At 36.1% G+C, this 26,900-nt stretch overlaps 1 protein-coding gene and 1 long non-coding RNA gene across 5 annotated transcripts in view; both read right to left on the reverse strand.

The window, feature by feature from the left end:
- Window positions 1–11,212: 11,212 nt before the first annotated feature.
- Window positions 11,213–12,097, reverse strand: LOC145937821 (uncharacterized). Its single transcript, XM_083041191.1, has one exon. The coding sequence runs from the start codon at window positions 12,095–12,097 to the stop codon at window positions 11,213–11,215; it is 885 nt and encodes a 294-aa protein (XP_082897317.1).
- An 8,158-nt stretch (window positions 12,098–20,255) lies between these two features.
- The window catches only part of LOC145937150 (uncharacterized), a 76,891-nt gene continuing 70,246 nt past the window's right edge, over window positions 20,256–26,900 (reverse strand). For 3 of the 4 annotated variants that reach the window (XR_014425507.1, XR_014425504.1, XR_014425506.1), the window contains one exon: window positions 20,984–21,199. This is a non-coding gene — a long non-coding RNA (uncharacterized LOC145937150). Of the gene's footprint in view, window positions 20,519–20,983; window positions 21,200–26,900 lie in introns of those variants that run through there. The other variant, XR_014425505.1, reaches the window with a different exon arrangement.

Consider the following 26,900-nt stretch of genomic DNA (forward strand, 5'->3'; position numbering starts at 1 on the left):
CTCACCGTCATCGATGTGTTGAGCAAGTATGCATGGGCCGTACCGCTCAAGAATAAGAGCGGACGCGAAACAGCTGACGCTATCGCCGAGATAATTCGAGATAGCAAGAGATGTCCGAGAAACATACAAACCGATAGAGGAAAAGAATTTTACAATGCAAATGTGCAGAAACTCGTAAAAAAACACAACATCAATCATTACTCGACGTATTCTGTTATGAAAGCCTCAGTAGTGGAACGATTTAATCGTACTTTAAAGAACAATATGTGGAAAATGTTTACACTTAATGATAATTACAAGTGGATCGACGCGCTGTCCCGACTCGTTGCAGAGTACAATGCGCGAAAACATCGCACTATTGGCACAGTATATACAGTAGCGCAACTCTCTGTCGGCGCCTTTGAAGATAGTATTGGCCAAAATGGAGTGCGCATGTGCGAAATAAGTGAGTTGCCCAGTAATGCCATCTAAACTTCTCTCTCGCTCACTCTTGTTTGTTCTCTCTCCAACTTATTCTCTTTCTAACTCAGTCATTACTAACATATCAGAATAATATAATTTAACAAAAATAATACAAAATAGAAAGAAATAAAAATTATTATAATAATATGTACGTTAAAAAATAAATAAAAATTTCTAAAGCGTATCATTAATAAATAATATGAGACGTGTGTAATGTTAAAATAGACAAAGGCAAAAAAAAATATAATATATAAAAATTATTAACTATATACATTGTTATAAAAAAAATCATAGTATTATTAATTATATGTATCAAAATAATAAAATTATATATTATACAAAAATTTAATTGCACGCTATAAATTAGTGACAAAGAGAAATAATAAAATGCAATATTTTTATAAAATAAAAAAATTATATTTATTAAATATATATTTTTGTAATGTTATTAAATAATGTTAATATGAAGTATATAAATAAAATTTATGAAACAAAAATATAATCACATATAAAATATTTATTACAAATCACATATAAAATATTTATTACAAATTTTATTAATAAATAAAATTAAAAGTATTTTAGTTTTCCTAAAAATAACATGTTGATTTAATGTAGATATTTTAAAAATTACATTACATATTATATATTTATGATAAATAAAGAAATGTTTAAAAAATATTTTTATAAATATGCATATACATATATATATACCTAATATCTCTATTTTTTCTTCCAAATTCTTTACCTGTCTGTACCTCAGCTACTCGATCCACCTCGATACAAACAAGAAAGAACCACAGAAGAGCAAAAGAGACTTTATATAATAATTAATAATATTATAATACATATAATATAGTAAAAATACATATAGTATTAATCTATAAATAATATTTTTATAAAAAATGAGACTGAGAGAGACCGAAACAAGTAAGAGTGAGTGAGAGAGAAGTTCTGATGGCACTACTGGGCAACTCGCTTACTTCGCACATGCGCACTCCATTTTGGCCAACACAAAATCGTGAGAGTTGCGCTACTGTATATACTGTGCTATCGGTATGAAACCTATCGATGTTACTCCGGAGATTGCCGAAAAACTTTTAAATACGGTATACAGTAACATAAAAATTGCTGCTCCGGCAAGATTCAAAGTAGGCTGTCAGGTACGCGTGAGTAAATTCAAGACCATCTTCGAAAAAGGTTTTACACCAAATTGGACTACTGAAATATTTAAAATTATCAAAGTGCAGAAAACTAATCCTGCGACATATATACTTGAAGATTTGCGCGGAAATTCCGTCGCCGGAGGATTCTACGAGTACGAGTTACATCATGTTGCAAATCCCGATGTATATCTCGTGGAAAAGGTTTTGCGGAAAAAAGGCGATGATGTTTATGTGAAATGGTTGGGACTGGATAAATCTCATAACTCATGGATTCATAAAAATAATTTATTATAAACATTTATTTAAAATATTTGTACACTGTTTATTTTACAATATATTTATCTAATAATTTTATAAATACATATATACATATAATATACATATTTATACAAAATATACATATTTTACAACAAATATTATTTACAAAGGTATTTTATAATGTCCCCATGGTAATGTATCAGTGGTTTCAGGTATGATATACCGCTTGTCATCGTGAGGACTTAGAGCAATTTTCGTCTCGCGAATGGTGTATACTTCATGCAATTTCGATCTTATACATGACTGACTACGTGTCATTTCAATCTCTTCATTCAAACACCGCGTGTAATCATCAAACGTTATCGTTCTCGCGACAACGTTACTCTTGACACCTTTTACTTTTTTCGTATCTTTCTTACCATCCACTCGCAAGGCATACATTTTTGCTCTAAGCCCTACAAATTCGGTCATAATCACACCATTGTTTTCATCTTTCATTAGACCGGGTACCTTTTTATTCATGAGCGGTATACCGTACACATTGTCCGCAGTGTAATCGCTCGTATCAAATTTGTCGAGGTTGCGCTTTATATTCTCGTACACATCTTCGCATTCGATGTGGTATATTAGGCTGTCTGTGTCGGTGTACATTACCCGGCATCTGTCACGATACAGCGGTGACATGTACTCATGATGAAATTCATATAAACATGTTTTGGAGATGTCGAGTATGCACATGCCAACATAGATTGGTTTATAAAATTTTACCTCGAGTTTGCGTAATTCGACAGCGATTAGATTTTCCGAAAAGATACTTCTACTGTGGAAATTTGGTTTCGCAATCATTGCCTCTGCACCGTATCTTCCTTCCCAATGTGTGATAAGTTTTACATCAACCTGATTACGCACATTTTCCATCGTTTTGCCGAATACTTCATTATTCATCAATTTATATAAATTTTTTTCAAAATCATTTTTTGCTTGCGTTCTAAATTGCGTATTAAGTTCGATATAATTTCGAAGCCATGGAGATTGTGCGAATTGTAATATGCGATGTATTTTTGCAACGCGAAGGCCGTGACGCGTACATTGCTGCAGGTTGCGGTAGTGTATCATATATCGCTTCTTGTCGTATAGCGTTGCGAGAAGTTTATCTTCCCGCTTGCCTGGCGGCTTGTCGCGTGTCGGGCAAAACGGTAGGTCAGTGTGCGTGTCGTGAAGATGTCGCGGATATTCTAAATCTACCTCGAGGATGTAGCCTGTGGGTGAATCGAGCGATAGATGATGTGTCGAAACTAGATACATCGTCGACCCATTGAAAATCAGCATAAGGCAATGGTTGACACATTGCCCATCCATACAAATTATTTACATCGAAATACATTAGATATGAAGATGGTTTCAATGGATCGTACGACTGCATGTACTTGTTATTAGCGTGTGCATATCTGTTTGAACATTGACTCAATCCACCGCGTATACCGCGTTCGATAAACATTACCATGTCAACGTCTGTAAGTAATTCGAACGTAATTTTTGTGTGCGTTAACATAGCGTCCCACGTATATCCGGGGAGAGTATAGTAATACGCGGGGTCGAGCCCATAACTCTCGATACATTTATCCCGGAAATTTTCATAAATGTCGGCTAATAACAAGACGTCAGTTTTTAAATATAAGTCGCTATATTCGCCCAGCGTTCGAATGGAGAACCGCTCCCAGACGTTTTCGGCGTGCGCGTAATCGTTCTCGGATAATGTATCGCCAGTCAAGGAACTGTAAAATAATTCGCGCGGTGGTAGACATGTATCATGTAACCTTTCAAAACAGTCAATGTATTCGTATGGAAAGACACCTTTCCGTGTTAATAATTCGAAATTTTCGGTGGATAAATTTTGAAATTTTGATTTTAAATTTTTGAGTTTATCTTTATTCAAAAAAGATGCCAATTTGTCGAGACTTGTTGTGAGAAATTTATTTTCTCTCCTTTCCTCATATTAACAAGAAGAATATTAAAGAAAAATTCTCTCTCGCGAACACCTCGCGCTCTCCTTCGCTGCATCATCTCGCGACCGCTATCTCTCTCACTCTTGCATATACGCCTCGCTTGCGTTATCTCTCTCTCGCGTGCGCCTCGCGCTCTCCTTCACGAACGTCTCGCATCATCTTGTCGCTGCGCTACCTCTCTTGCGATATCTCGCTCGCGTGCGCCTCGCGCTCTCCTTCGCTGCATCAGCTCTCGCGCTCTCCTTCGCGTCATCTCGCTCACCTCGCACTATCTCGCGACCGCTATCTCTCTCGCTCTTGCATATACGCCTCGCTGCAACACCTCGCGCTCTCCATCGCCGCATCATCTCGCTACCGCTATCTCTCTTTCGCGAACGTCTCTCTCGCGACATCTCTCTCTCTCTCGCGTTCGCCTCGCGCTCTCCTTCGCGTTCCTCTCTCCCCGCGGACCCCTTACCCAAAAAGCTTCATGCGGTCTTTCGCGGATTCCCCTCTCCCCGCAGATCCCTCACCAACAAAGCTTCATGCGGTCTTTCGCGGACGCCTCCCCCTTCCCACGGACCCCTCGCGGACCAGCCACCTAAATCGCGGACGCTTCCCCCTCCCGCGGACCCCTCGCGGACCCTAACCTCGCGGACGCCTCCCCCTCCCGCGGACCCCTCGCGGACCCTAACCTCGCGGACGCCTCCCCCTCCCCGCGGACCCCTCGCGGACCCGTCACCTAAATCGCGGACGCTTCCCCCTCCCCGCGACCCCTAACCTCGCGGACGCCTCCCCCTCCCCGCGTGACGTCATTCCCCCTCCCCGCGTGACGTCATTCCCCCTCCCCGCGTGACGTCATTCCCCCGCGTCCTGGGTTCCCCTCGCCCCTCACCCCCCCTCATTGCCCCATGGGTTAGAACCCGCCTAGTATCACTACTATTTTAAAATAATAAAATCGAAAAAACTCTGGATATACAAATACAAATTCAGGTATAAAAGACTCGTATTATAGCTACAAGGTTAGTAAGAGCCTTTTATATCCGAATTTGTACTTATATTATCAAAGTTTTTTTAATTTTATTATTTTAAAATAATTTCTATTACTAATATATATTTATTATTGATTTCTAATATTTTTTGCTATTGTGCGCAGGGCTAACTCGTGCAGTAGGCCGATCATGAGTATGTGAAATCTATTTCTTTCTATACTAGATACTATGTTGTGTAACGATAGCAACCCCATCGTTCCCGGTCGACCACGGACCGGAAGGCTGCGCCCGGCGACCATCGGCCGAGCAGAACAGCAGGCGCTTAACGCCCGCGTTTAAATCGCTACAGCCGTTACACGGCGGTAATAACGGAGAGCGAGACGCTCCGGAAAACCACGACGCGGATCGAGAATTCCCGAACCTCGTTTCCCCACCACGAGTCCCGAATCTCACGCGTATAAAAAGACGGGTCCCGAGAGAAAGATCTCTCAGCGACACCGCCGCTCCGGCACCGTCGACCTAAACCTACCGAGTTACCGAGCTGAGGCCGAAGCGTTCTCGACCTCTGCTGAGCCAATCTCAGCGCTCGCTGACATCCGGTCTCCTATTCCCAGCGCCTTTCCGGTTTCGAGGTGGAAGCGTGCTCCGCCTCTCCCGAGACTATCTCGGGAACCAGATCGCCGCGGTCACTTCTGCTATGTGCACTGGCCCCAACGGGTGGAGCTCCGCCGCCCTCGCCGCGCGTTCGCGGCAGCCAGTGCACTCCTACACACCATCCATAAACGACGCAACGGGCGGCCGTAAACACGCCGCCCTGCTACGCCACGAACCGCGCGATTCCGCGTAAAGCCGCCGATACCCGAATTCGAAGCGCGCCGCCCGACCGCGCTCTCTTCGATATATCGAAGAGAGCGGCCGCTCGCCGCACCGCGCCGACCCCGCGCCTATACGCACCGTCGACACGGCCGAGCGACGACGAACACGTACACACACACATACCCTCGTATTTCCGAGTAAGCCGCACGCTCGAACCGATACACGCATACACGCACCACCACACATACATTTATGCACACTTGTAAATATACACACCACAGTAAATATATTTCTTATTTTTCTTTTGTACACCATCGGCGTTCTGTACTTAACCCTTTCTCGAGCCCTGATCCCGGTTGACCTATCCGTGTCTCGCGAAAGCGGTCGTTACAGTTGAGATTATGAATAATATAGAAAATATTAATATAATAATAATGGAATACAAAATATTTAAAAATTTAAATAAATATACCTTAGCGTTATTAATAAGTGCTGCTGTAGAGTTGAAGGTTTTCTTAAACTGTTTTTAATTAAAAATGGAAACTTTTTTTTCTAAAAAAATACTATAATATATTTCTGATGTCATTTTAGTATAGCGAAAAAGGAGATCTGCATCATTTTTAAGCTCTTTCACAAAAATTTAAAAATTATCTAGAACTATCTCTTTGTTAATTAATGAAATTCACTAGCATCTATTTCTTCAAAGTTTATATATTTTTCTTCTTAATATAAATAAAATTCCCATTAATTAAAAAACTAAACATGATAATAAAAATGTTGCTCTGAGATTACAGATTTTCTTATTTCGTTAAAATTATATTTGGTTAATAATGTCTAAATCTATATATTGTTCAAATTAAAAAATTTATAAAAATATAAATATTTTTGGTTATGGTTATGTTATGTTATGTTAAGACTGAATGACACAATTTTTAATATTTATACTTTATTATGTTTTGTTATTTTTTATTGTGCGTTACATTTAATATCTTTTATTCCTAATTTTTATTTTTTATTATATTTAATATTTATTTTTATTCTTAATATTTTCTTTATTGTGGGCAGAGCCTTTTATTATATCTTTATCTTATAAATCCGTTAAATTTTTAATATTTCTTTTATTTCTTATATATATATATATATATATATATATATATATTTATATATATATATATTTATAAACCATATATCACGCCATGAGCGACAACGAACTCTAAAAACGTATACGTTTCTCTTGAAAAGTATGGTATGACCCATTCGTTGCATTGCGAATGAAAAATTGCGTATACGTTTCAGTTGCGACCGTCAAGAATAACGTTCTAGGGAGTTTCAGGTGCGATCATTCGCAATGTGCAATTTGCGTATACGCAACTATTTCAAGAATAGGGCCCCAGGTCTCTTTTCTCTAAGAATGAATAGCGTGAATAGTTTGATAGAGTTTCTTTTATCAGTCCACTTTTGGTAAGATACACAATTTCACAATCGGTCTTTTTAACATTGATGCGGCAGTCTTCACGGTAACAACACGAACTATCCCGTCGGAACCGGGATGTACGTCTATGATTCGTGCTAGAGGCCACTTAGCCGAAGGAAAGCGTTCGTCCTTGATGAGGACAAATGCGCCCTTTTTAACGGATTCCTGAGGTTGATTTCATTTGGAGGATGTCTGTACTTGATGTAAGTATTCCGATGACCACTGCTTCCAGAATGAGTCGGTTTGACGGATAAGTTGTAAGCGCGACAGCCGATTCCGCGGGACTTCTTGAAGAGATGGTTCTGGAACGGTGTTGAGCGCTGATCCTATGAGGAAATGACCTGGAGTGATCGCAGTAGCATCAGAAGGATCGTCGGATAAGGCGGCGAGAGGACGTGAGTTCGATATTGCTTCGATTTGAACTAGAAGCGTGGAGAGTTCCTCATAGGTGAGAAGAGCATTGCCGATGACTCTGCGGAGATGAAATTTTACAGATTTCCCTCCAGCCTCCCACTTTCCGCCGAAATGTGGAGCGGAGGGAGGGTTGAATCTTCAAGTGACTCCGTCATTGGCGAGGAGGTTTGCAAGATGCATCCACTCCTTTGAAGAAGAGTTGAATAGTCTCTTCAATTCGGAATCCGCGCCTACGAGATTGGTCCCACAGTCGCTCGTGATAGTGGAGCAGAGACCTCGACGCCCGGTGAAACGTTTGTAGGCCGCTAGAAACCCGTCAGTCGAATAATCGGTAGCTGCTTCTAGATGAATAGCTGAGATACTAAAACAGATGAAAATTATGAAGTAGCCCTTGTAGGTTTTGGATCCTCGTTCTCGCGAAGTCTTGAGATGTAATGGGCCTGCGTAGTCGACTCCGGAATTGAGAAAAGGCTGACTCGGAGTAACTCGGGTAGATGGCAGTTGGCCAATGATTTGCTGACCGGCGACAGCACGCTGACGAGCGCATTTTACGCATTGGTGAATGAATGATCGGATCGGAACACGGCCACCGATGATCTAAAATTTCTGGCGGATGGACGACAGGGTAAGTTGCGGTCCACCGTGCAGCGTGCGTCGATGATAGTGATCGATAACTAGCGTCGTCAACTTTGATTTTCGCGGCAGGATGAGTGGTTGATTTTCTGCGGGCTCTAGTTGAGAGTGTTGGAGACGTCCTCGTAATCTGAGAAGCCCTTCAGAGTCGAAGATCGGAACTAAGCGTAGTAGAGAACTAGATTTGGCTAGCCGTCCCTTTTTCTTTAGGGTTTGAATCTCTTGCGATAAGTAGGCCTGTTGAGTGAGTGTTGTCCAGAGTATGAGAGCTGAATCGATTTCGGCTGGAGAGAGACAAGCTGATTGATAATTAGCTTTTAATTTGCGAAAGTGATCGCGAGCTCGCAGAAGCCATGCAGTGATTCGGAGTAGAGACGTGAGCGACGAATAGTTGTTGATAAGAGTCCAAAGCTCTGGTTCCGATTTTTCGACAGTTATTGCACACACAGCGGATCGTTCTTCGAGGTTCGTTGTTGCGTTTACAGTCGGGGTGCGAGATGGCCAAGAGGTTGAATGGTTGCGTAACCAGGTCGGTCCAGTCCACCAGCTGTTCTTGTTGGAGACATTAAGGAGATAGTCTTCTCGATGCTTGAAACATGATGCCAGCGAGAATTTGCGAGTTCTTGGATAAATGCGACACGATTCCTTACGAAGTCTTTCCATCTTGAAGGATGGCTCTTGATCCATGCGAGAGTGACAGTGGAATCAGTCCACAGATGGATTGGAGCTTGATCGAGATCGAGTACTTTCTGGATTTGACTTATTTGACGAACGAGAAGTACGGCGGCGGATAGTTCAAGTCGCGGAATTGTCATACTTTTGAGAGGCGCGATTTTCGTTTTCGCGCTGACTAGAGTCACGCGAGCGTCATCGAGTTCGTATAAAACGTGCACATAAACGACCGCGGCGAGAGCTCGTTGAAATGCATCGGAGAAACCGTGAATTTCAACTGCCAATGCGGAAGAGTTGATCCCGAACCAACGCGAGATTGAGATAGTTGTCGCATCTTCAAGTTGTTTTGCAAAGGTCGTCCACCGATGTTTAAGATCCGATGGAAGATCTTCGTCCCAGTCGAGGCGGATTGCCCACAATTCTTGAAGGAACATCTTTGCGACAGCGATGATAGGAGCGAGCCATCCTAGAGGATCGAACATTCGCGCGATGAATGAGAACTGATCGTTTCGTAACGCAGTTAGATGATGAGAACGCTGGAATTGAGAAAAGGAAGCGATCAGAGCGTCGTTCCCATCGGATTCCGAGTGTGTGATGAGACGTTCCATCGTCGACGCTGAGAGTTGATGATTGATCTCGATCAGTGTGCGGAATGTCGACTAGAATCTGTGAGTCGTTCGCGATCCATTTTCTAAGACAAAAGCCGCCCGCCGTGAGAGCTTCGTTTAACTGTTTAATCTGCTCCTTCGTTTGCAGGATCGTTGATGCGCCGGAGAGAACATCGTCGACGTATGTGTCGTGACGAAGGATATCGGCAGCGAAAGTGCGCGAAGCGTCAGATTCGAGAGCGAGCTGTCGCAAGCAGCGTAACGCGAGATACGGGGCACATGTAAGGCCATACGTCACTGTGCATAGATAGAATTCTTGAGGTCGCTCTTCAGATGAAGTTCGCAATAGAATTTTTTGGAGCGGCCAATTATTTTTATGCACGCGAATTTGGCGATACATTTTTTCGATATCCGCCGCGAATACGTATTGATGTCGACGCCAACGTAAGAGAATGTTGGTAAATCTCAAAATTAATCTGCAAGAACTAGGGATCGACGGAGTTAAGATCAGGAGGGCCATCACCGGGGCGTTAATCTTCGAAATACCCGAGCAAAAAGGCGAGAACGCAAAAGGGACGAACGCGAAGGAGTTAGCAGATAAACTAGCTATAAAGCTAAAAAACGCTCTCACCAGCAAAGAGGGAGTCAAAATAGAACGACCCAACAAGATGGCGGAGATCAGAATTCGGGGATTTGACGAATCTGTCACAATCTCCGAAATCTCCGAAGCAATCGCCACAGCCGGTAACTGCGAACAGGATGAACTGAAATTGGGGAACATTAACCGCACCCCCAACGAAATGGGAATCATATGGGCACGTTGCCCACTCGCAACGGCCAACCTGATAATGGTTAAGGCCCATATCAGAATCGGGTGGGCAAATGCCAGGGTGGAATTGTTGGGGGCACGCCCCCTCCAGTGCTATAAGTGCCTGGAGAGAGGGCACGTACGCCAGCGCTGCCCCAACAATGCGGACCGCAGCGGCAAATGCTACCGCTGCGGCGAGGAGGGACACTTGGCAAAAGATTGCAATGCGGAAGTCAGATGCCCGGTGTGTAGCGACAGAAATCTCCCCTCTAATCACAGAACGGCGAGTAAGTCATGCACACCGGTGCATGACTTACTCCCCGTTCTGTGATTACCTCACCCTAGTTCTTGCAGAGTAATTGTCTGTTTGCAATTTCAGCCCGATATGAAGAACGTCGTTTAATGAGAAACCGAAACTCGTCTTTTGCGAGCCCTTGAATACGACACGGAGTTTCGTTGTTGAGCTCGTTTCACGTATGACGCCGTGATGCGGAAGAAAGAATTCGCGTCGGTGAGAGAGCTTAGGCGACTCGATTATACGCATGTGACCGAGGTCACGATATTCGCGTAAAAATTCGACGTAAGCCGATTTGAGGTTTGCGTTTGAGTTAAACCATTTTTCCATCCGATGTAATGATTAAAGTGCGGCGAGACGAGAGTCCCCAAAGTTATTTACTTGTTGTTTGAGCGGAAGGCGAACAACAAATCGACCTTGATCATCGCGCGTGAGTGGTTATGAAGTGATGTTCGCACTGATCTTTTTCTGGTGTGAGCGATACTTGAGCTTGAGGTACGATTTCCTCCTGAGACCAGAAGCGTTGTAGAGAGTCGAGGAGTTCAGAATCCAAAGAACACTGCAATCCGATGACTGGATAGCTTTCAGGAGTTTGAGAGACTTTCAGTCGCTAGCGGTCCGGAGATCACCTATTTGAGGGAGGTTTTTTGAGCAATTGGCGTTTCGATTTGTCCTCGACACAGGCCGTCTTCCAGAATTTGAGCGTAGATCTGCGCACCGAGGATGAGATCAATTTTTCCGGGAGTAGCGAAGCTTGGATCTGCGAGTTGCAGACCTTGAATGTGAGACCACTGAAAGTATTCGACTTGAGCCGGCGGTAAATAAGAGGTTAATTTTGGTAGCACGAGAGCGTCAATCTTGAATGAGATGGTAGAGTTAATCCTTGAGATGATGGTGAGAGAGACGAGCCCGTTTGAGACACTGTTTTGCTGAGCGCCGATACCGAGAATCGGAATAGCTGCTGAGCGTCGTGAGAGTTTTAACGTTTGAGCAGCTGTTGAAATGAACGACACCTCCGAATCTTGATTTAAAAGAGCGCGAAACAGAAATGGATCACCATGGCGAGAGAGAACTGTCACTACCGCGGTAGCGAGGAGAGCAGGAACGCGTCGCACTGCTCGTGACTGCACGACGTGACTCGAGGTTTGAGGTTCAGGTTCGGTTTTGATAGAAGAGACCGCGAATTCGTTTGACTGTGCACTTGTGAGAGATGCCGCCGGCTGAGCTGCTGAGATCGACGGCGAGGAGGTTGATATCGAGGTAGAGTCTTGATTGCTGTTTGGCGTGTGTAGTGTGGTATGATGCTGCTTGCGACAGAGTCGGCAACGCTTCGTGTTGCGACACGTCTTCATTTGATGAGGTCCGAGACAATTGAAGCACAGATTTTTTGACTTGATGAGTTCTCGGCGTTGATCAAGCGTCTTCTCGTGATATTTCTGACACGAGGAGAGATAATGTCCTGACCCGCATAACACATTTTTGTTCAGTTGTTGCTGCGGAGTAGGCTCTGGCATTGGTAGAAGAGCGAGCAGGTGTCGAGCTGGTTTGTTGATTTTTCGATAGCGATCTCTCTAGAGCTTCGAGAGTGTAGATTCGGCTGAGGGGAAGTCATCAAGGTCGGCGAAGGAGGGCGGAGTTTGCTGGGCTCCAAGCTTTTCTTCCCACCGTCTCAGCGATTCTGTATCGAGTTTTCGAGTCATCATATAAATGAGGAGGATGTCCCAATGTTGTACTGGACAACCGAGAGCTTCGAGAGCTCCGAGAGATTCCTTAACGTCAGCTAATAATTGTTTGAGAACCGCTGCGCTTTCGATCTTGATTTTACGAGGCGAATAAAGAGCGTTAATTTGCGCGTCTATTAACATGCGCTTATTTTCGTAGCGAGAGACTAGAGAGTCCCAAGCGCGAGAGAAGTTTTCTCCTGAGATCGCGATATTTTTTAAATGTGTAAGTTCTTATTATGGAAATGTTCATCAGATAACAAAATAGCGTGATCGACTAAATTGTTAATGGTGTAACCAAAGCGTTATAAGCAAACATAGAAATGAATATTTACATGACTTTAAATGGACAACCTTTAATATTTTACATCGTGAAACACATACTAGGAAAAGAGAGATAGCTGAAATGTTTTATATAAAAAAATTTAACAACACGATTAACCTACATAAAGATACAGAGAATTTAAACCTTATTTATGATAGAATAATAAAGGTTGTCTAACTTAGTTCGTTTTTTACCATCTATACGAAACGTTTAGTACAGAGAGAATTGTAACATGAAAAAAGAAAAAAATTTTAAGTAAGGTATGTTTTAATCATTTACTTTATAATAATTGTTGTTTTCAACTTGGTTTGCGCTATGCTTTTATAAAATGATTCCTTCTATAAAGTATTATCCTTTAATTTTAGACTTGATAAGGACCTGAACCAAAGGTCGAAACGTAGTCTGTATATTTATATATGATATCGAATTAATAAAGATCAATTAAGCCAGTTGGGTCGTTTACAATAATTGCTTAATTATAATTATTTTTTAAATGTTCTGAAACGTGTATGTATTATCGCAATAATGATAGCTGTGAAGATATATTTTCTGTTTTATATATATATATATATATATATATATATAAAACTTATCTTAATTTTGATATTATTAATTATATATATATATATATATAAAGTATATATAAATTATATTACTTTAAAAAATTATTATTAATTTTTATGACATATGAAAATATATTTATATATGTATCTATATTATAATTACCTATATCTAAATAATATATTTTTATGTATAATATGAAGTGTTGTTTATTTATGTCATAAAAATTAATAATAATTTTTTAAAGTAATATAATTTAGAAATTAATTTAATTAGAAAAACAAAAAGTAAAAATTATAAAAAACCGGAACAGTAACCGAAAAAATCATAATTTAAACGGTTTCGGTTTTTTTATTTATCAAAAAACCGAAACTGGAACCGGAACAGTTATTCAATATTTTATTAAACCGTAACCGAAACCGAACCCTAATTTTGTTTCGATCCGGATCCCTGATATATATATATATATATATATATATATATATATATATTGATTACTGATTTAGAGAGATAGATTTATTATTGGATTAATTTATTTATCGAATTTTTTGCATTTATATATACAATGTGTTTGTAGTTGTAAAATTATTGAAATATTTTAAATATTAAAAAATTCTTAAGTATCTTTAAAAATATATATTTTTAATAATTTCTATATATTCCAATAATAATAAATATAAAAAAAATATATATATATACCGATAGACTTGAACTCGAGTTTTCAGGGTGAAGGGAGGAGAAGGAGTTCGCGGGGAATCGAAAAGTTCTGCAGAAGCAGAGGTAGCGGGAGACGGCGTCAGCGGGGTTTCTATACGTTCGGGTGAGGAAATAGGAGAGACCGTAGGGTGATATGTGTTAGTTGTCTCTGTGTGAATCGGTGTGTTAATTTTTCCTAGGGAGCCGAAGGTTTCGCCCGCAGCCAGACTCCGTGCCAACGCTTTCCTTAACCGCCTATTACGCCGGTTTCGCGCCAATTTAGCAGCGCTTCGCGAGGGTCGTCTCCTTGGATTTTCCACTACGAGAGCGAACAATAAAATAACCGGACAAGAAGAGTTTTTACTGAAAAAATAACTCTGGGAGTTCTTGTAAGAGAAAGAAAAGGGGATATATATATATATATTTATTTTTATATAATTTTGATATTTTAGTTATTTAATAATTTAGTTAGTTATTTTATTACTTATTTGTTCGTTCGTTCGTTCGTTCGTTCGTTCGTTCGTTCGTTCGTTCGTTCGTTCGTTCGTTCGTTCGTGAGAGAGAGAGAGAGAGAGAGAGAGAGAGAGAGAGAGAGAGAGAGAGAGAGAGAGAGAGAGAGAGAGAGAGAATGGAAGAAATCACGGATTGCTCCGCTATCGCGGGAAATCCGGAGTGATTTCAGAAGATAAGGGGATGATAGAAATCACGGATTGCTCCGCTATCGCGGGAAATCCAGAGTGATTTCGAGAGAGAGAGAGAGAGAGAGAGAGAGAGAAGATGGAAGAAATCACGGATTGCTCCGCTATCGCGGGAAATCCGGAGTGATTTCAGAAGACAAGGGGGATGATAGAAATCACGGATTGCTCCGCTATCGCGGGAAATCCGGAGTGATTTCAGAAGATAAGGGGATGATAGAAATCACGGATTGCTCCGCTATCGCGGGAAATCCAGAGTGATTTCGAGAGAGAGAGAGAGAGAGAAGATGGAAGAAATCACGGATTGCTCCGCTATAGCGGGAAATCCAAAGTGATTTCGAGGGAGAGAGAGGGATAAGGATGGGGAAAGAAAGGACAGTTTTTCGAAGTTAGAATTAAACAAGGATAATAAATTAATAAATCAAAAAGGAAAACAATTATAATTTAATTGAAGTCCCAGAATTATTTTTAAGTATAAGGGTGGAGATGTAGCACGCTTGATAAACTTACTACTTATGGAGTGCGCAGGTAGGTGTTAACTATTCCAGGTGTGAATCTGGCTAAGGACTCCTCCGTGAGGATGGTGTTCCACTCACAGTTGTTCACTCGCGAAAATCGTCGTACTCGGTGAGCATTGGGCACACGATGATTTCACAAGTGTCACTGCGAATGCTCACGAGTTCGAGATTCAAACAATTTACTCGAAGGATGGTGATACAACTTTTCGCGAATGATCCGCATGCGTAGGTTTGAGAAAAGATTGAGATTCTCTGAGAGATGTCGCGGGTATATATACCTTCTTGCTCCTCCTTCCCGTTAGTTTGTTAATATTTCCTGACGAATAGGGAATTTTTCAATAACGCCCTTTCAGTCCCGGAGGCGTCTCTTGACTTTAAAAGTTTACCGGAATTGGTCAGGGGTTTTGTTTAGGGCCCTAGGTTTTGACCAATGGAGAATTTGTTGAGGTTTATATTTTTATTATCCTCTCGAGATTATCTCGGTGATCTGTCAGGCGGCATTTGTTTGGATTCGGTTATCGCTGTTAGTCTGGTAAAATTTTATTCGTTTTCAAGTGGAAGTTTTCTTCTAAATTTTTATTGATTTTCAAGTGGAGATTTCCTTCTAAAAAGTTTTTATTACTTTTTAAGTAAAATTTTCCTTTAAAAAAAAAATTTTTATTGCTTTTCAAGCGCGAGTTGTCAACTAGTCAAAGCAAAATTTCGGGCACCGCGAGTTACATCTGGTATGTATATATCTCTTTTTTTATTTTTACGATTAACCGTCTCTGGTCAGCTGCTTCGCCTGCCAGATCATAGTCTTATTCCCACGCCTGTGATTTTTCAATCATCGCCTTGCATTCTTTGAAAGAAAAGAATCGTGGAGTCCACAGAACGTAACAGTATATTTAATATTTATTTTTATTCTTAATATTTTCTTTATTGTGGGCAGAGCCTTTTATTATATCTTTATCATATAAATTCGTTAAATTTCTTATATTTCTTTTATTTCTTATGTTTATTTATATACTATATATATTTTTTTTTGATAAACCATATATATCACGCTATGAGCGACAACGAACTCTAAAAACGTATACGTTTCTCTTGAAAAGTATGGTATGACCCATTCGCTGCATTGCGAATGAAAAATTGCGTATACGTTTCAGTTGCGACCGTCAAGAATAACGTTCTAGGGATTTTCAGGTGCGATTATTCGCAATGTGCAACTTACGTATACGCAACTATTTCAAGAATAGGGTCCCTGTTGTCGTTTTTGTCATCTTTCCCTTCTGCAGTGGCGATATTCTTGGCATTCTGAGCGGACGGATATATGTTATTTATCATTGCGCAACACGGAAAACCGGGCAGGTGCACCGGGAAACCGCGTCTTTCCATTTCGTCCGGTTGCATTGTAAGATTGTTGAAAATAAAATAAAATTGGATATAGATTTTGAACATATTCTGTTGCTCGTAAATATCGAGATGTAAATCGCCGGCAGCTTGCTCGTTTTGTACATTCTTGGCTCTAAACAGAGTAGTAAACCTCGGTATCCACATGTTCCGTTGGCTTTTTCTTTTTTTGTCGCATTTCGTTGACGCATTGTCAATCATGAGTTGTCCTTGTGTTTCATTCCTTTTATGATTCTTGTAATTATATTGATTTGATTGTATTTTTAAATTGTTTTCTCGTAAAACCGCCTCCGGCGCATATGATGTTGTTACATTCATATGTGGTGTATTATTTGGAATAATTTGGTGCGGATGTAAAAGATTCTTGAAGTAATTCAATTTCTTGAAGTAATCTATTTTATATCATGTGAAAAAACAAAAATGTAATGTTTATTATAAATGTTTATTATAGTTTATTATGAGAGTTTATTATGAGAAATATTTTTCTATCGCTAAAAATGTTCACAAGCACATGCAAATTAAACCCTTTTTCTTTCTTTCTTTCTTTCTTTTTTTCTTTATTCTTTTTATTATTATTATATAATATATTTTATTTAACTAATGATAAGGATTATGTTTTTTAAATATTTGACATATATAGCTAGATAAGAAGAGTGAATTTTTCACTTACATTCTAATAATATAATATGAAAGAAACAAGTTTTCGCGGGATTACAGAGATTAAAATCGATAAATCTCTTTTTATATTTTCACAATTCTTTTTGAGGGACTATAAAAACTGTGAAGAAATTTATTCATGCCGATGATATTTTTACGAAAATTTGCGATGCACACTACTGTACTTCTGTTGTCATTAAAATCGCGACAAAGAAGAGGATGCTTTTGTTTCGTGTAAAGATGGAATTCCGGAAACAAGTAAATGGTGTCACAGCAGGCAGCTGGGTTCTTAACCCAAAAAGCAGCTCGGTTTTTTCAGTTTGTATACACCGATAGTAACGTTTGTCCACAGATCGACATATATAAATGTTGACATAATTTCACTTATCGTAAGTACATGCAGCAGAAGATTCCGCTACACGATTATTCGAAAAACAAACAATTATGATAAAAGCTTATCAAATTTTTCTAGTACATTTTGATTGAGAATATTAATATCCACGGATTTGTAAATATTGAGAAATGTAGAAGAGTACTGTGATAGCGGCGGGTGGATCGTGAGATCCATGATTGGTTGTGGGGTGAATTCCCCGAACAAAATATGGATCATCCTGACTTCGAGGATATATATTCTACCTCCGACGGCTTTTCGGGCTCGAGCCCTATCCGGGGGATGAAATTTGGGGTATCGAATAAGAGATCGAGATTATATGTAAGTATCTCTTTTATAATAAAATACAAAATATATATATATTTGTATCGCACCGAGGCAAATCGTCAAAATAAATAGATGTACTATTTAGCATTATTTGGGGTAAGTAGGTTAATCCCTTCCGCTGACTCTTCCTTTTTTAAATCTCAACGTAACGACGATAACATTTAGAAGAATATTTATAATAACTAAAAAAGCTAAATAATAAATAAAATAAACAAAGGATCAGTATTAAAAATAATCGACCAAACTAGCAAAAATTTTTACACTTTATTAAAAGTTACGACGTTTCGACCATATGGTTGTGGTCTTTTTCAAGTATAAACTAAAATAATACAATTAATAATTAAACTTATATTTCTAAACGGTTTGAATAAAGATAGTAATATGCATAGATTAAATTGGATATAAAAAGAGTACATATGTTATAAAATGTAAATCTTAGGTAAGTATGTTCAAATAAAAAATTCGCTCACTTGTTGTCAACATTAAAAGGAGAGAACGTTAAGTCAGTATGAAACTTTGTCAATAACTAACTATATTAACTTAGAAAATGTGTTACACGACCTTTATTATTTTATCATAAATATTATTTAAGCTCTCCGTGTCCTTTTGAAAATTAATTGTATTCTTAAATTTTTTAATGTAAAACATTTCCGCAATTTCTCTTTTTCGCACATGTTTCTCATTATGTAATATGTTGAGTTTTGTCCAATCGAATTATTCGTTATTGTCTTCGAAACATTAGCAATCATAGTTCATCATCTAACCCTTTTTTCTTTGCATATTTAGAAGCTTCTAAATTATTTTGCAATATATTTATTTTGCAAATTTTATAATATTTAAATTCATTGATTGTTTCGAGAATATTTTCTGAGAATTTTAAATCAAATTTTATCGCAAAATAACAGGATTTAATAATGTCTGTGAATAACTAAGTGTGAGCGCTTTGTACACTTTTCTTCGTGTATTTGTTCATTTTAATATTATTCGTTTTCTATTGCTAAACAAGCATTATATTGCGAACATATTTTTATTTTTATTTTATTTTTATTAATTAATTTTTTTTATTTGTTACTGTCATAGAAAAATTATCAATTAATTATTTAACTTTCTTTCCCTTATATATGTATTTATGTTACGTCCTACGAACTTCACGAGTTATTTTCTTTTGCAGAATACAAAGCGAAATCTAAAAACTTCACAGATAAGCATACGATCTGACAGGCGAAGCAAAAATATGTCCGGAAACAGCAGGATTGTTAAAGGAAGAAACATGTGTCAATGATAATTAGGAAAATATATTAAAATAAAAATAATGATTTAAAAGTATTTAATATAAAATTAAACCAAGTCAAATTAAAAGACAAATCAAATTAAATAAAATTAATTATTTAAAGAATTAAAGAATTAATTTGAATCAAATTTAAATAAAATTAAACATTATAGATTACTAAATGTTATTAATATGTATAATTTACCTAATTTATTATGACTGTCTTCTGTAGAAGAATTATCAGAAGTTTTAGAATTTTCTATGTCGCTTTCAACATGTCGCTTGTTCCAGCAACTGCTAACTTTTATTCAAAGTTTTTTATGAAATATCTTATCCATCAACTAAAATGCTCACATAAATAATACATTTGCATATAATTATTTGACATTTGTTGAATAGTGAATATTCTCATGTGTTGCAAAAATGATGTATAATTAAATAAAAAAATATTTACATCAAAATATTCCCATTTTTTATGATCATTTCCTGAACGATTATTATGACCTTTTATAGATTTATACGTTCTCTTCATTGCTTGGAATTTTATGGTACATATTCTTTTTTTTTATTTCTTTCGAGACATTTTCCCAGTAATTTTTCACCGTACTCTTTCATTATAAAAATAATCCTTATACATACTATATATATCAATCAGAAGTAGTGTTTCTTCTTTCGACCAATTATGCTGTTCTAATTATCACAAAAAAAATTAATAATTTTTAATAAAGTAGCTAAATAATTCAATACTCATTTCAACATACCTTTACTCTTATCTTCATTTGAGGCAGGTTCTATAGAAGTTATAATATTTGTATTTTCATCTTTTAAAATAGTGCTACTGCAATTTAAAAATTGAAACAGTTATTAACAATTTTGTTATGGAAATAAAATAGAAACATAAAAATAAATATAATTAAATCCAAAATATCTTACATTTTAAAAATTTCGATAAATTGTGTTAGAAATGTAATTGTAAAATGTAATCTTATGTAATTATAATGTAATTTATATATGTAATTATATTATAATTACATTTTTATGAAATTATAATATTATGAAATGTAATACTATAAAATGTAAAATTATGTAATTGTTATGTATTTTGAATTATTTACCACTTCGAGCTCTTTCTGCATCTTCGACATTTATTATAATATTGTATGCTTTATTTTCTTTGCCATCAATTAAGGTTATCTCACTCATGGATGAAGCCATCTTGATTACTGCACTGCTTCACCTCGCTGGTTGCAGTAGCCGGAGAAAGTACGTCAAAATCAATGACTTCATGGATTTCAACCAATACTTTTGCAGTGCATTGTCGTCAATATAAAAAACGCTATTGACAATACTATCAGTACTCGCAGTCAATAACGGAACGCACCCTTAATATAATATATTATAATAAATATAAATATAATAATAAGATATGCCAATCTTAATAGATGATTATAATATCTTTATTTTATAAAAAAAACTTCACATTTTGATAAATATTTTACAAACTTATACACGACAGATATATTTCCTCATATTTTAATTTTGAATTAAGAAGTGTCTCTCAATGTGTTAAAATAATTTTAGTTACACAACTTTTTGGCAATATATAATTTTTCAAACTAAAAACACAGGAATACTTATTGTTAGATACGACTGTTTTTAATTTTAAAGTAATTTTTATATTATAGAAATCGAGAAATTTTAATCTGAATAACTTCTGAATCGAAATTTATGATAAACTTTTAATATATTATATATTATATACAATATTCTCTCTCTTATACGATCTATAGTAATAGTATTGAAAAATAGAGAGTGGAAGAAAATTATATTTTCAGTTATTGCTTACACTCATTGCTTTATTATTGATACAAAATGTATTTCAATAAAGATAGTAGAAATATATGAAAAATAAAGACATGAAAATCACCGAGCTCAAGATCTGATGAATACGACGAAGACACTCGAAGACACGATGAGTGGCAAGTCTTAGGTCCTTTAATTTCTCAAAATTGTGAAATGATGAATCAATTTGGAAACCAGATTCGTGTTCAGCGTCCGAAAAACTATAAGAAAAAATTTAACTCTTAAGGGTCGGCAGGCGACACGGTGGAGACGCCTGTCGGCCGGCCGGGAATTACAGATTCGTTTATATAAGATTTTAGCCAAAATACTTAATGAATCTCATTAAATTTAGGAGATTCTTAATTAGTAGGATTGTCCGCAAGTCGCTAAAGAGCGATTTTTTGGAAAAAACGTAAAAATAAAATTTATAATAAATTTTGTGAAATACGCAACTAGCCAGCGGGTAAGGTTGAGTTAGCCGCGAGTCCGTATTTTATTTATTATAAATTTTTAAGAGCGAAAATGCAAAATCCGGCTCTTTAGCGACTTGCTTTATTATATAAAGAATATATAAAAAAAATGTCATGAAGCTACGTGACTTCTTCGAAAATCTTATATGAACGAATCTCACTAGATCTATATCTAAGAGCAGCTCATGGGGAAATTTCCGTGGTAACATACTGACAGCTTGACAAGGAGAGAGATAATCGTTCTGTCTTTGTCTCTCTTGCATTACGTATGTAGTAGCGTCCATGTAGGCACAAATACTAATATGTTGAGCACACGGATGCGATTATTGAAAGATAATGTCAACAAGAACCGGCTATCGTATTACCTTTGTTTCTCTGTATATGTAAAACGAGGATAACGATATCTTAGATCTTGCTCCTAACAATATCTTCCAATAATTGTATCTTATTGTATGCCGTATCTCGCATATATTATGTATCTCAAATTATAGAATAATGATTTATTAAATATTAAAATATATATATTTTTTAAAGATTATTATATGTATAATTTAGAAAGAATATTTAAAATATTTATAAGTTTATATATATATGTATATATATATATATACATATATATATATATATACATACATATATATATATATATGATTGACAAGTTTGTGTTATCTTGATTTCTTATTGATGTTACTGTATAAAAATATCAGCTGCATAAAGAATAATATAAAGAACTTATGAATAACATATAAATAGCTCAATGCAAGGTGTTCGGTCTATTCTCCCGAACCCGCTATATCTCAGCGGGCCCTTTCCCCTCACTCCTCTGTTTCCTCTGAGGACGCCGATTCTCCGCGGAGCCCTTCTCCCTTTCTTCCCCCTGCTTCTCCCGAACGCCCTGATCCACCTAGATCTCCGTCTCCGGCTCCCTCAACAATCATCCTCGAGGATTCTCCTCCCTCATCCCCAACGTCCTCTGTAAATAGGGAACATCCGGAAGGGTTTGAAGTAATAGATATCGGCGACGACGATTCCGAGGAATCAGAATCGCCTGCCAAGCTCTCATACGAGCAATTTAGAGCTTGGTTGATAAACTAGCTCCCAGGGATACGAGAAGTCCCTGAGGGAGCTTTCACAATTGGTCCAGGCCCCGTAGACCACGAGGCCTTACGCGAATTTCTAGAGACCTGATAGGAATAACATCATCCCCTGGTATGTTCCCGAGCGCAGATATCAGCCGTCCCTGCACACCTTCTCCTACGAACCTATCCCCCCTCCACCGCCATAATTACCGAACTCTCATAACCTAGCATTCTCTCTCACACGCACAAACATGGACACAAAATTATATATCTATTAGCGTTTAAATTATTGTAACCACCAATCGGGACCCTAAAATTTAAACAATAACACTTTCCCTCGTTGTCTCGATTGACGACCTCCGTATCTATGTACCGCGATTTATACACAATCACTCACTCATACACACGAGCATCAAATCATTTTTTTATTTCCTCGACTAAGAGAAGTACACAAAATTAGAACAAATAATAATAAGAATAATAATGTATAATAATGTACAATAAGTATAATATGATTCTTATGAATTTAATTCTTCTTTTCTCGTTTTTTAAGAGTAAAATAAATTAATTGTTTTAATATGAAGCCTAATACTCTTTAATTTATAACCCGTTCCCACTCATTCCCGCAAACCAAGATCGCACAAGGTCCCATCCTGCGCAAAAGAGATTAAATTCTCTTACCGAAAAGGGACCACCGAGCGAACTGCCCTTTAAATAGAGTAAGAGCGACCCTTGCGGTCGTTGACCTATTTGGGCCCAGACGTTCGTTCGGGTCGAACAAACGGATTGTCTGTCGTCGTTCGAGATAAATTTAGTTACGTCCTTCCTTTCGACTCTTCCTTCCTTGAGTCTGGACGTAACAATACTAAAGAATAAAAATTAGGAATAGATATTAAATATATGTAACGCACAATGAAAAATAACAAAACATAATAAAGTATAAATATTAGAAATTGTGTCATTCAGTCATAACATAACAACCAAAAATATTTATATTTTTATAAATTTGCAAATTTAAACAATATATAGATTTAGAAATTATTAACCAAATATAATCTTAACCAAGTAAAAAAATCTGTAATCCCAGAGCAACATTTTTATTATCATGTTTAGTTTTTTAATTAATGGGAATTATATTTATATTAAAGATAAAAATATATAAACTTTGGAGAAATAGATGCGCTAGTGGATCTCATTAATTTACAAAGAGATAGTTCTAGATAATTTTTAAATTTTTTTGTGAAAGAGCTTAAAAATGATGCAGATCTCTTTTTTCGCTATACTAAAATGACATCAGAAATATATTATAATAATCTTTCTAATTCTTGGTTCTGTTGTACATACCATAGGAGGAATAAAGCTGCGTCAGTTTAATTGAAATATCTATGATACTTTTATTTGACAAAACTTTTATTCAAAATAATTTCAATGGTTTTTTCTTTGGTATTTTTTTTAAATTTGGAATATAGAATTAAATTTATATAAATTAGATAAAGCTAACTTAGATTAATAATAAGATTAGCTATTTGAGTATTCACGCGCATATCTGTTAATTTGCAATACTATTTATCTGTAATGAAATAATATTTGTACAAATAAGTAATAAATTTGAAAATAATTAATCTACATAAATAATTTTAAAAAACAGTAAAAACGTTTGATTCAATTTTTTAATTAAATTAAGTTATTTAGTTATTTAGTTAATTTATAAAAAGTATTCATTATATTTAATTACAATTTCATTAATTTTTTTATTTTCATGTGCAGTCATATTAAACAATCAATTTTTAGTTACAAATTTTTTACATCAAGGTTTCCATTAATTTTGCAGATTAGAAAATTATAAAAAGATATTATTATGTAAAAAGATATTATTATGTAAAAAGATATTATTATGTGTTGTTATTCTAAATGATAAATTTTTTATATTTATAGAAATATATTTTCTAAAAATATATATATATATATATATATATATATATAAATAAAACATTGATATAAAATTTCATTGATACACTGAGAAAATTTTCTCTCGGAATTTATCCTGAAAATCATGGTAGGTAATCGTGAGACAATATGGTATGGAAAGAATTTTATGAGAATTTCTCTGATTAATATTTATCACAATAAAAATAATAATATCTTTATCACGATAAAATATAAAACATGTTTGATTAATTTTACTAAACTGCATAGTAAAATTAATCAAACATATTTTATATATTTTATTGTATAATAGATATTATTATTTTCATTGTGATAAATATTAATCAAAGAAATTCTCATAAAATTCTTGCCATATTATATTGTTTCACGATTACCATGATTTTCAGGGTAAATTCTAAGAGAAAATTTTCTGTGTATATAATTTCATAGTAAAACTTGAAATGCAAATTTTTCTGCAATTTATTTGTATAAGATTTTATCTTCTTAAGATATATTATATATATATATATATATATATATATATATATAATATATACATTAAAAATACATCAGTACATACACTGATATACACGCGATATGTAACACATGTTAATATTTGCCCAATGTTTTTCGAAAATACAGTGCAATACAAAACGTATACGTTTCCAATTGCGAATATTACAAAAAAGTGTTCAAGAATCTACTTTCAGAAGCGTATACGCATTTTGATCGTACGAGACATGCGCATACGCAATATTGCGAACGAAGTCAAGAATAGGGCCCCAGTTGTTTGATCGATAGTACTTTCGAACACGAGCAGAAGAATTTGTCGGAAAAAACAAGCGAATATGTGTTAGATGTCGGATGGTATTTTATGTCGACGAGACTGGCAAGTACTTGAAGGAGGAATGTTGTTTCTATCACAACAAATTATGTGACAGGGAATACAATGACGAAAAATATTGTATGTCTTGTGGCTAATCATCATCATCACTGGGCTGCAAGCAAGCAGATGTACACGTGTGGGACGGCTTTATACAACCCGGGATAAACGGACCCTTCGCGAATTACATGCGTACCTTGCCATCTTACAAAACACCGTCTCTACGACCGTATTACGCCTTGAACGTCTACGCTCTGAATTGTAAGATGTGCTACACGCAATACGGTCTCGAGCTCGACAAAGTCATCCTTGTAAATTTGTGTGGCAAAATAGTATATAACAAGTTCGTCAACCCGAAGAACGAAATCATCGATTATAATACTGAATTCAGCGGAATTACGAAAAAGGATATGTTGCACGTCACCACGACCCTCGAGGATGTCCAGAGAGATCTGAAAACCTTAATCCATGCTGAGACGACTTTATTATTGCATTAAAATATAAATATTTTGACGATTTTATAAAATATATTGCATATGGCTTACAAACAACCCATATAGCAAGGAATTTTCTAAGAATGTGCTATAAACATTCTATGAATATCCTAATATTTCCTGGGTCATTCAGAATATTCTATAGAAGTTTTCTGAATATTCCATGGAATTTTGTCTATTCGGAATATAAATATAATATTCCAGAAATATTCTAATAAATGTAGTATATTTAGAAAATGCATGGAATGTTCTATAAATATTCTGATAAATATAGAATATTTAGCATATTCATAGAACATTCTATAAATATTCTTAAAATATCCATAGTATATGCTATGAACATTTTGAAAAATTTTCTAAAACGTCACTATAAATATTTTGATAATATTCTATGAACATTCCGATGAACATGCACATATTCAGAATATTAATAGAATATTTTTTAGATATTAATGGAATATTCTATACACATTTTAGAAAAATATTGAAAACGTTTTGATTATTCTATGAATATTAGAAGAATATTCTTGGAACATTCTATAAATATTCTGGAAAACCAAAAACTTTTAAAAAATATTGCTGCAATATTTATAGAATATTTTGTAATTTTCTTGAGTATCTACAATATGTTATACATATTTCAAGAATATTTTATAAATATTCTTAGAACATTTTGCGCATATTCCGTATATGGTTGAGATATATGTACATATATAATGTGCTCATATTAGTTTCCTTATTATTTCATTATGAATATTATATGGTCGAATATGCGCAAAATGTTCTCAAAATATTTACAAAATGTTCTTGAAATATGTATAACATATTGTAGATACTCAAGAAAATCGCAAAATATTCTATAAATATTGCAGAAATATTTCTAAAAAGTTTTTATTGTTTTCTAGAATATTCATTGAAAGTTTTAAGAATATTTTCTTCTAATATTCATAGAATAATCAGAATGTTTTCAAAATTTTTCTAAAATGTGTATAGAATATTCCAAGAATATTCCATTAATATCTAAAAAATATTCTATTAATATTCAGCATATTCATGTTCATCGGAATGTT

Source organism: Prenolepis imparis, unplaced genomic scaffold, assembly GCF_030444845.1.
Source record: "Prenolepis imparis isolate NDT839.2.m4 unplaced genomic scaffold, iyPreImpa1.0 SCAF_6, whole genome shotgun sequence".
Classification (NCBI taxonomy): Eukaryota; Metazoa; Arthropoda; class Insecta; order Hymenoptera; family Formicidae; genus Prenolepis; species Prenolepis imparis.

Coding starts and splice junctions, on each gene's coding strand:
- LOC145937821 (XM_083041191.1), bottom strand. CDS start 12,097: ATGCCAGAGCCTACTCCGCAGCAACAACTGAACAAAAATGTGTTATGC.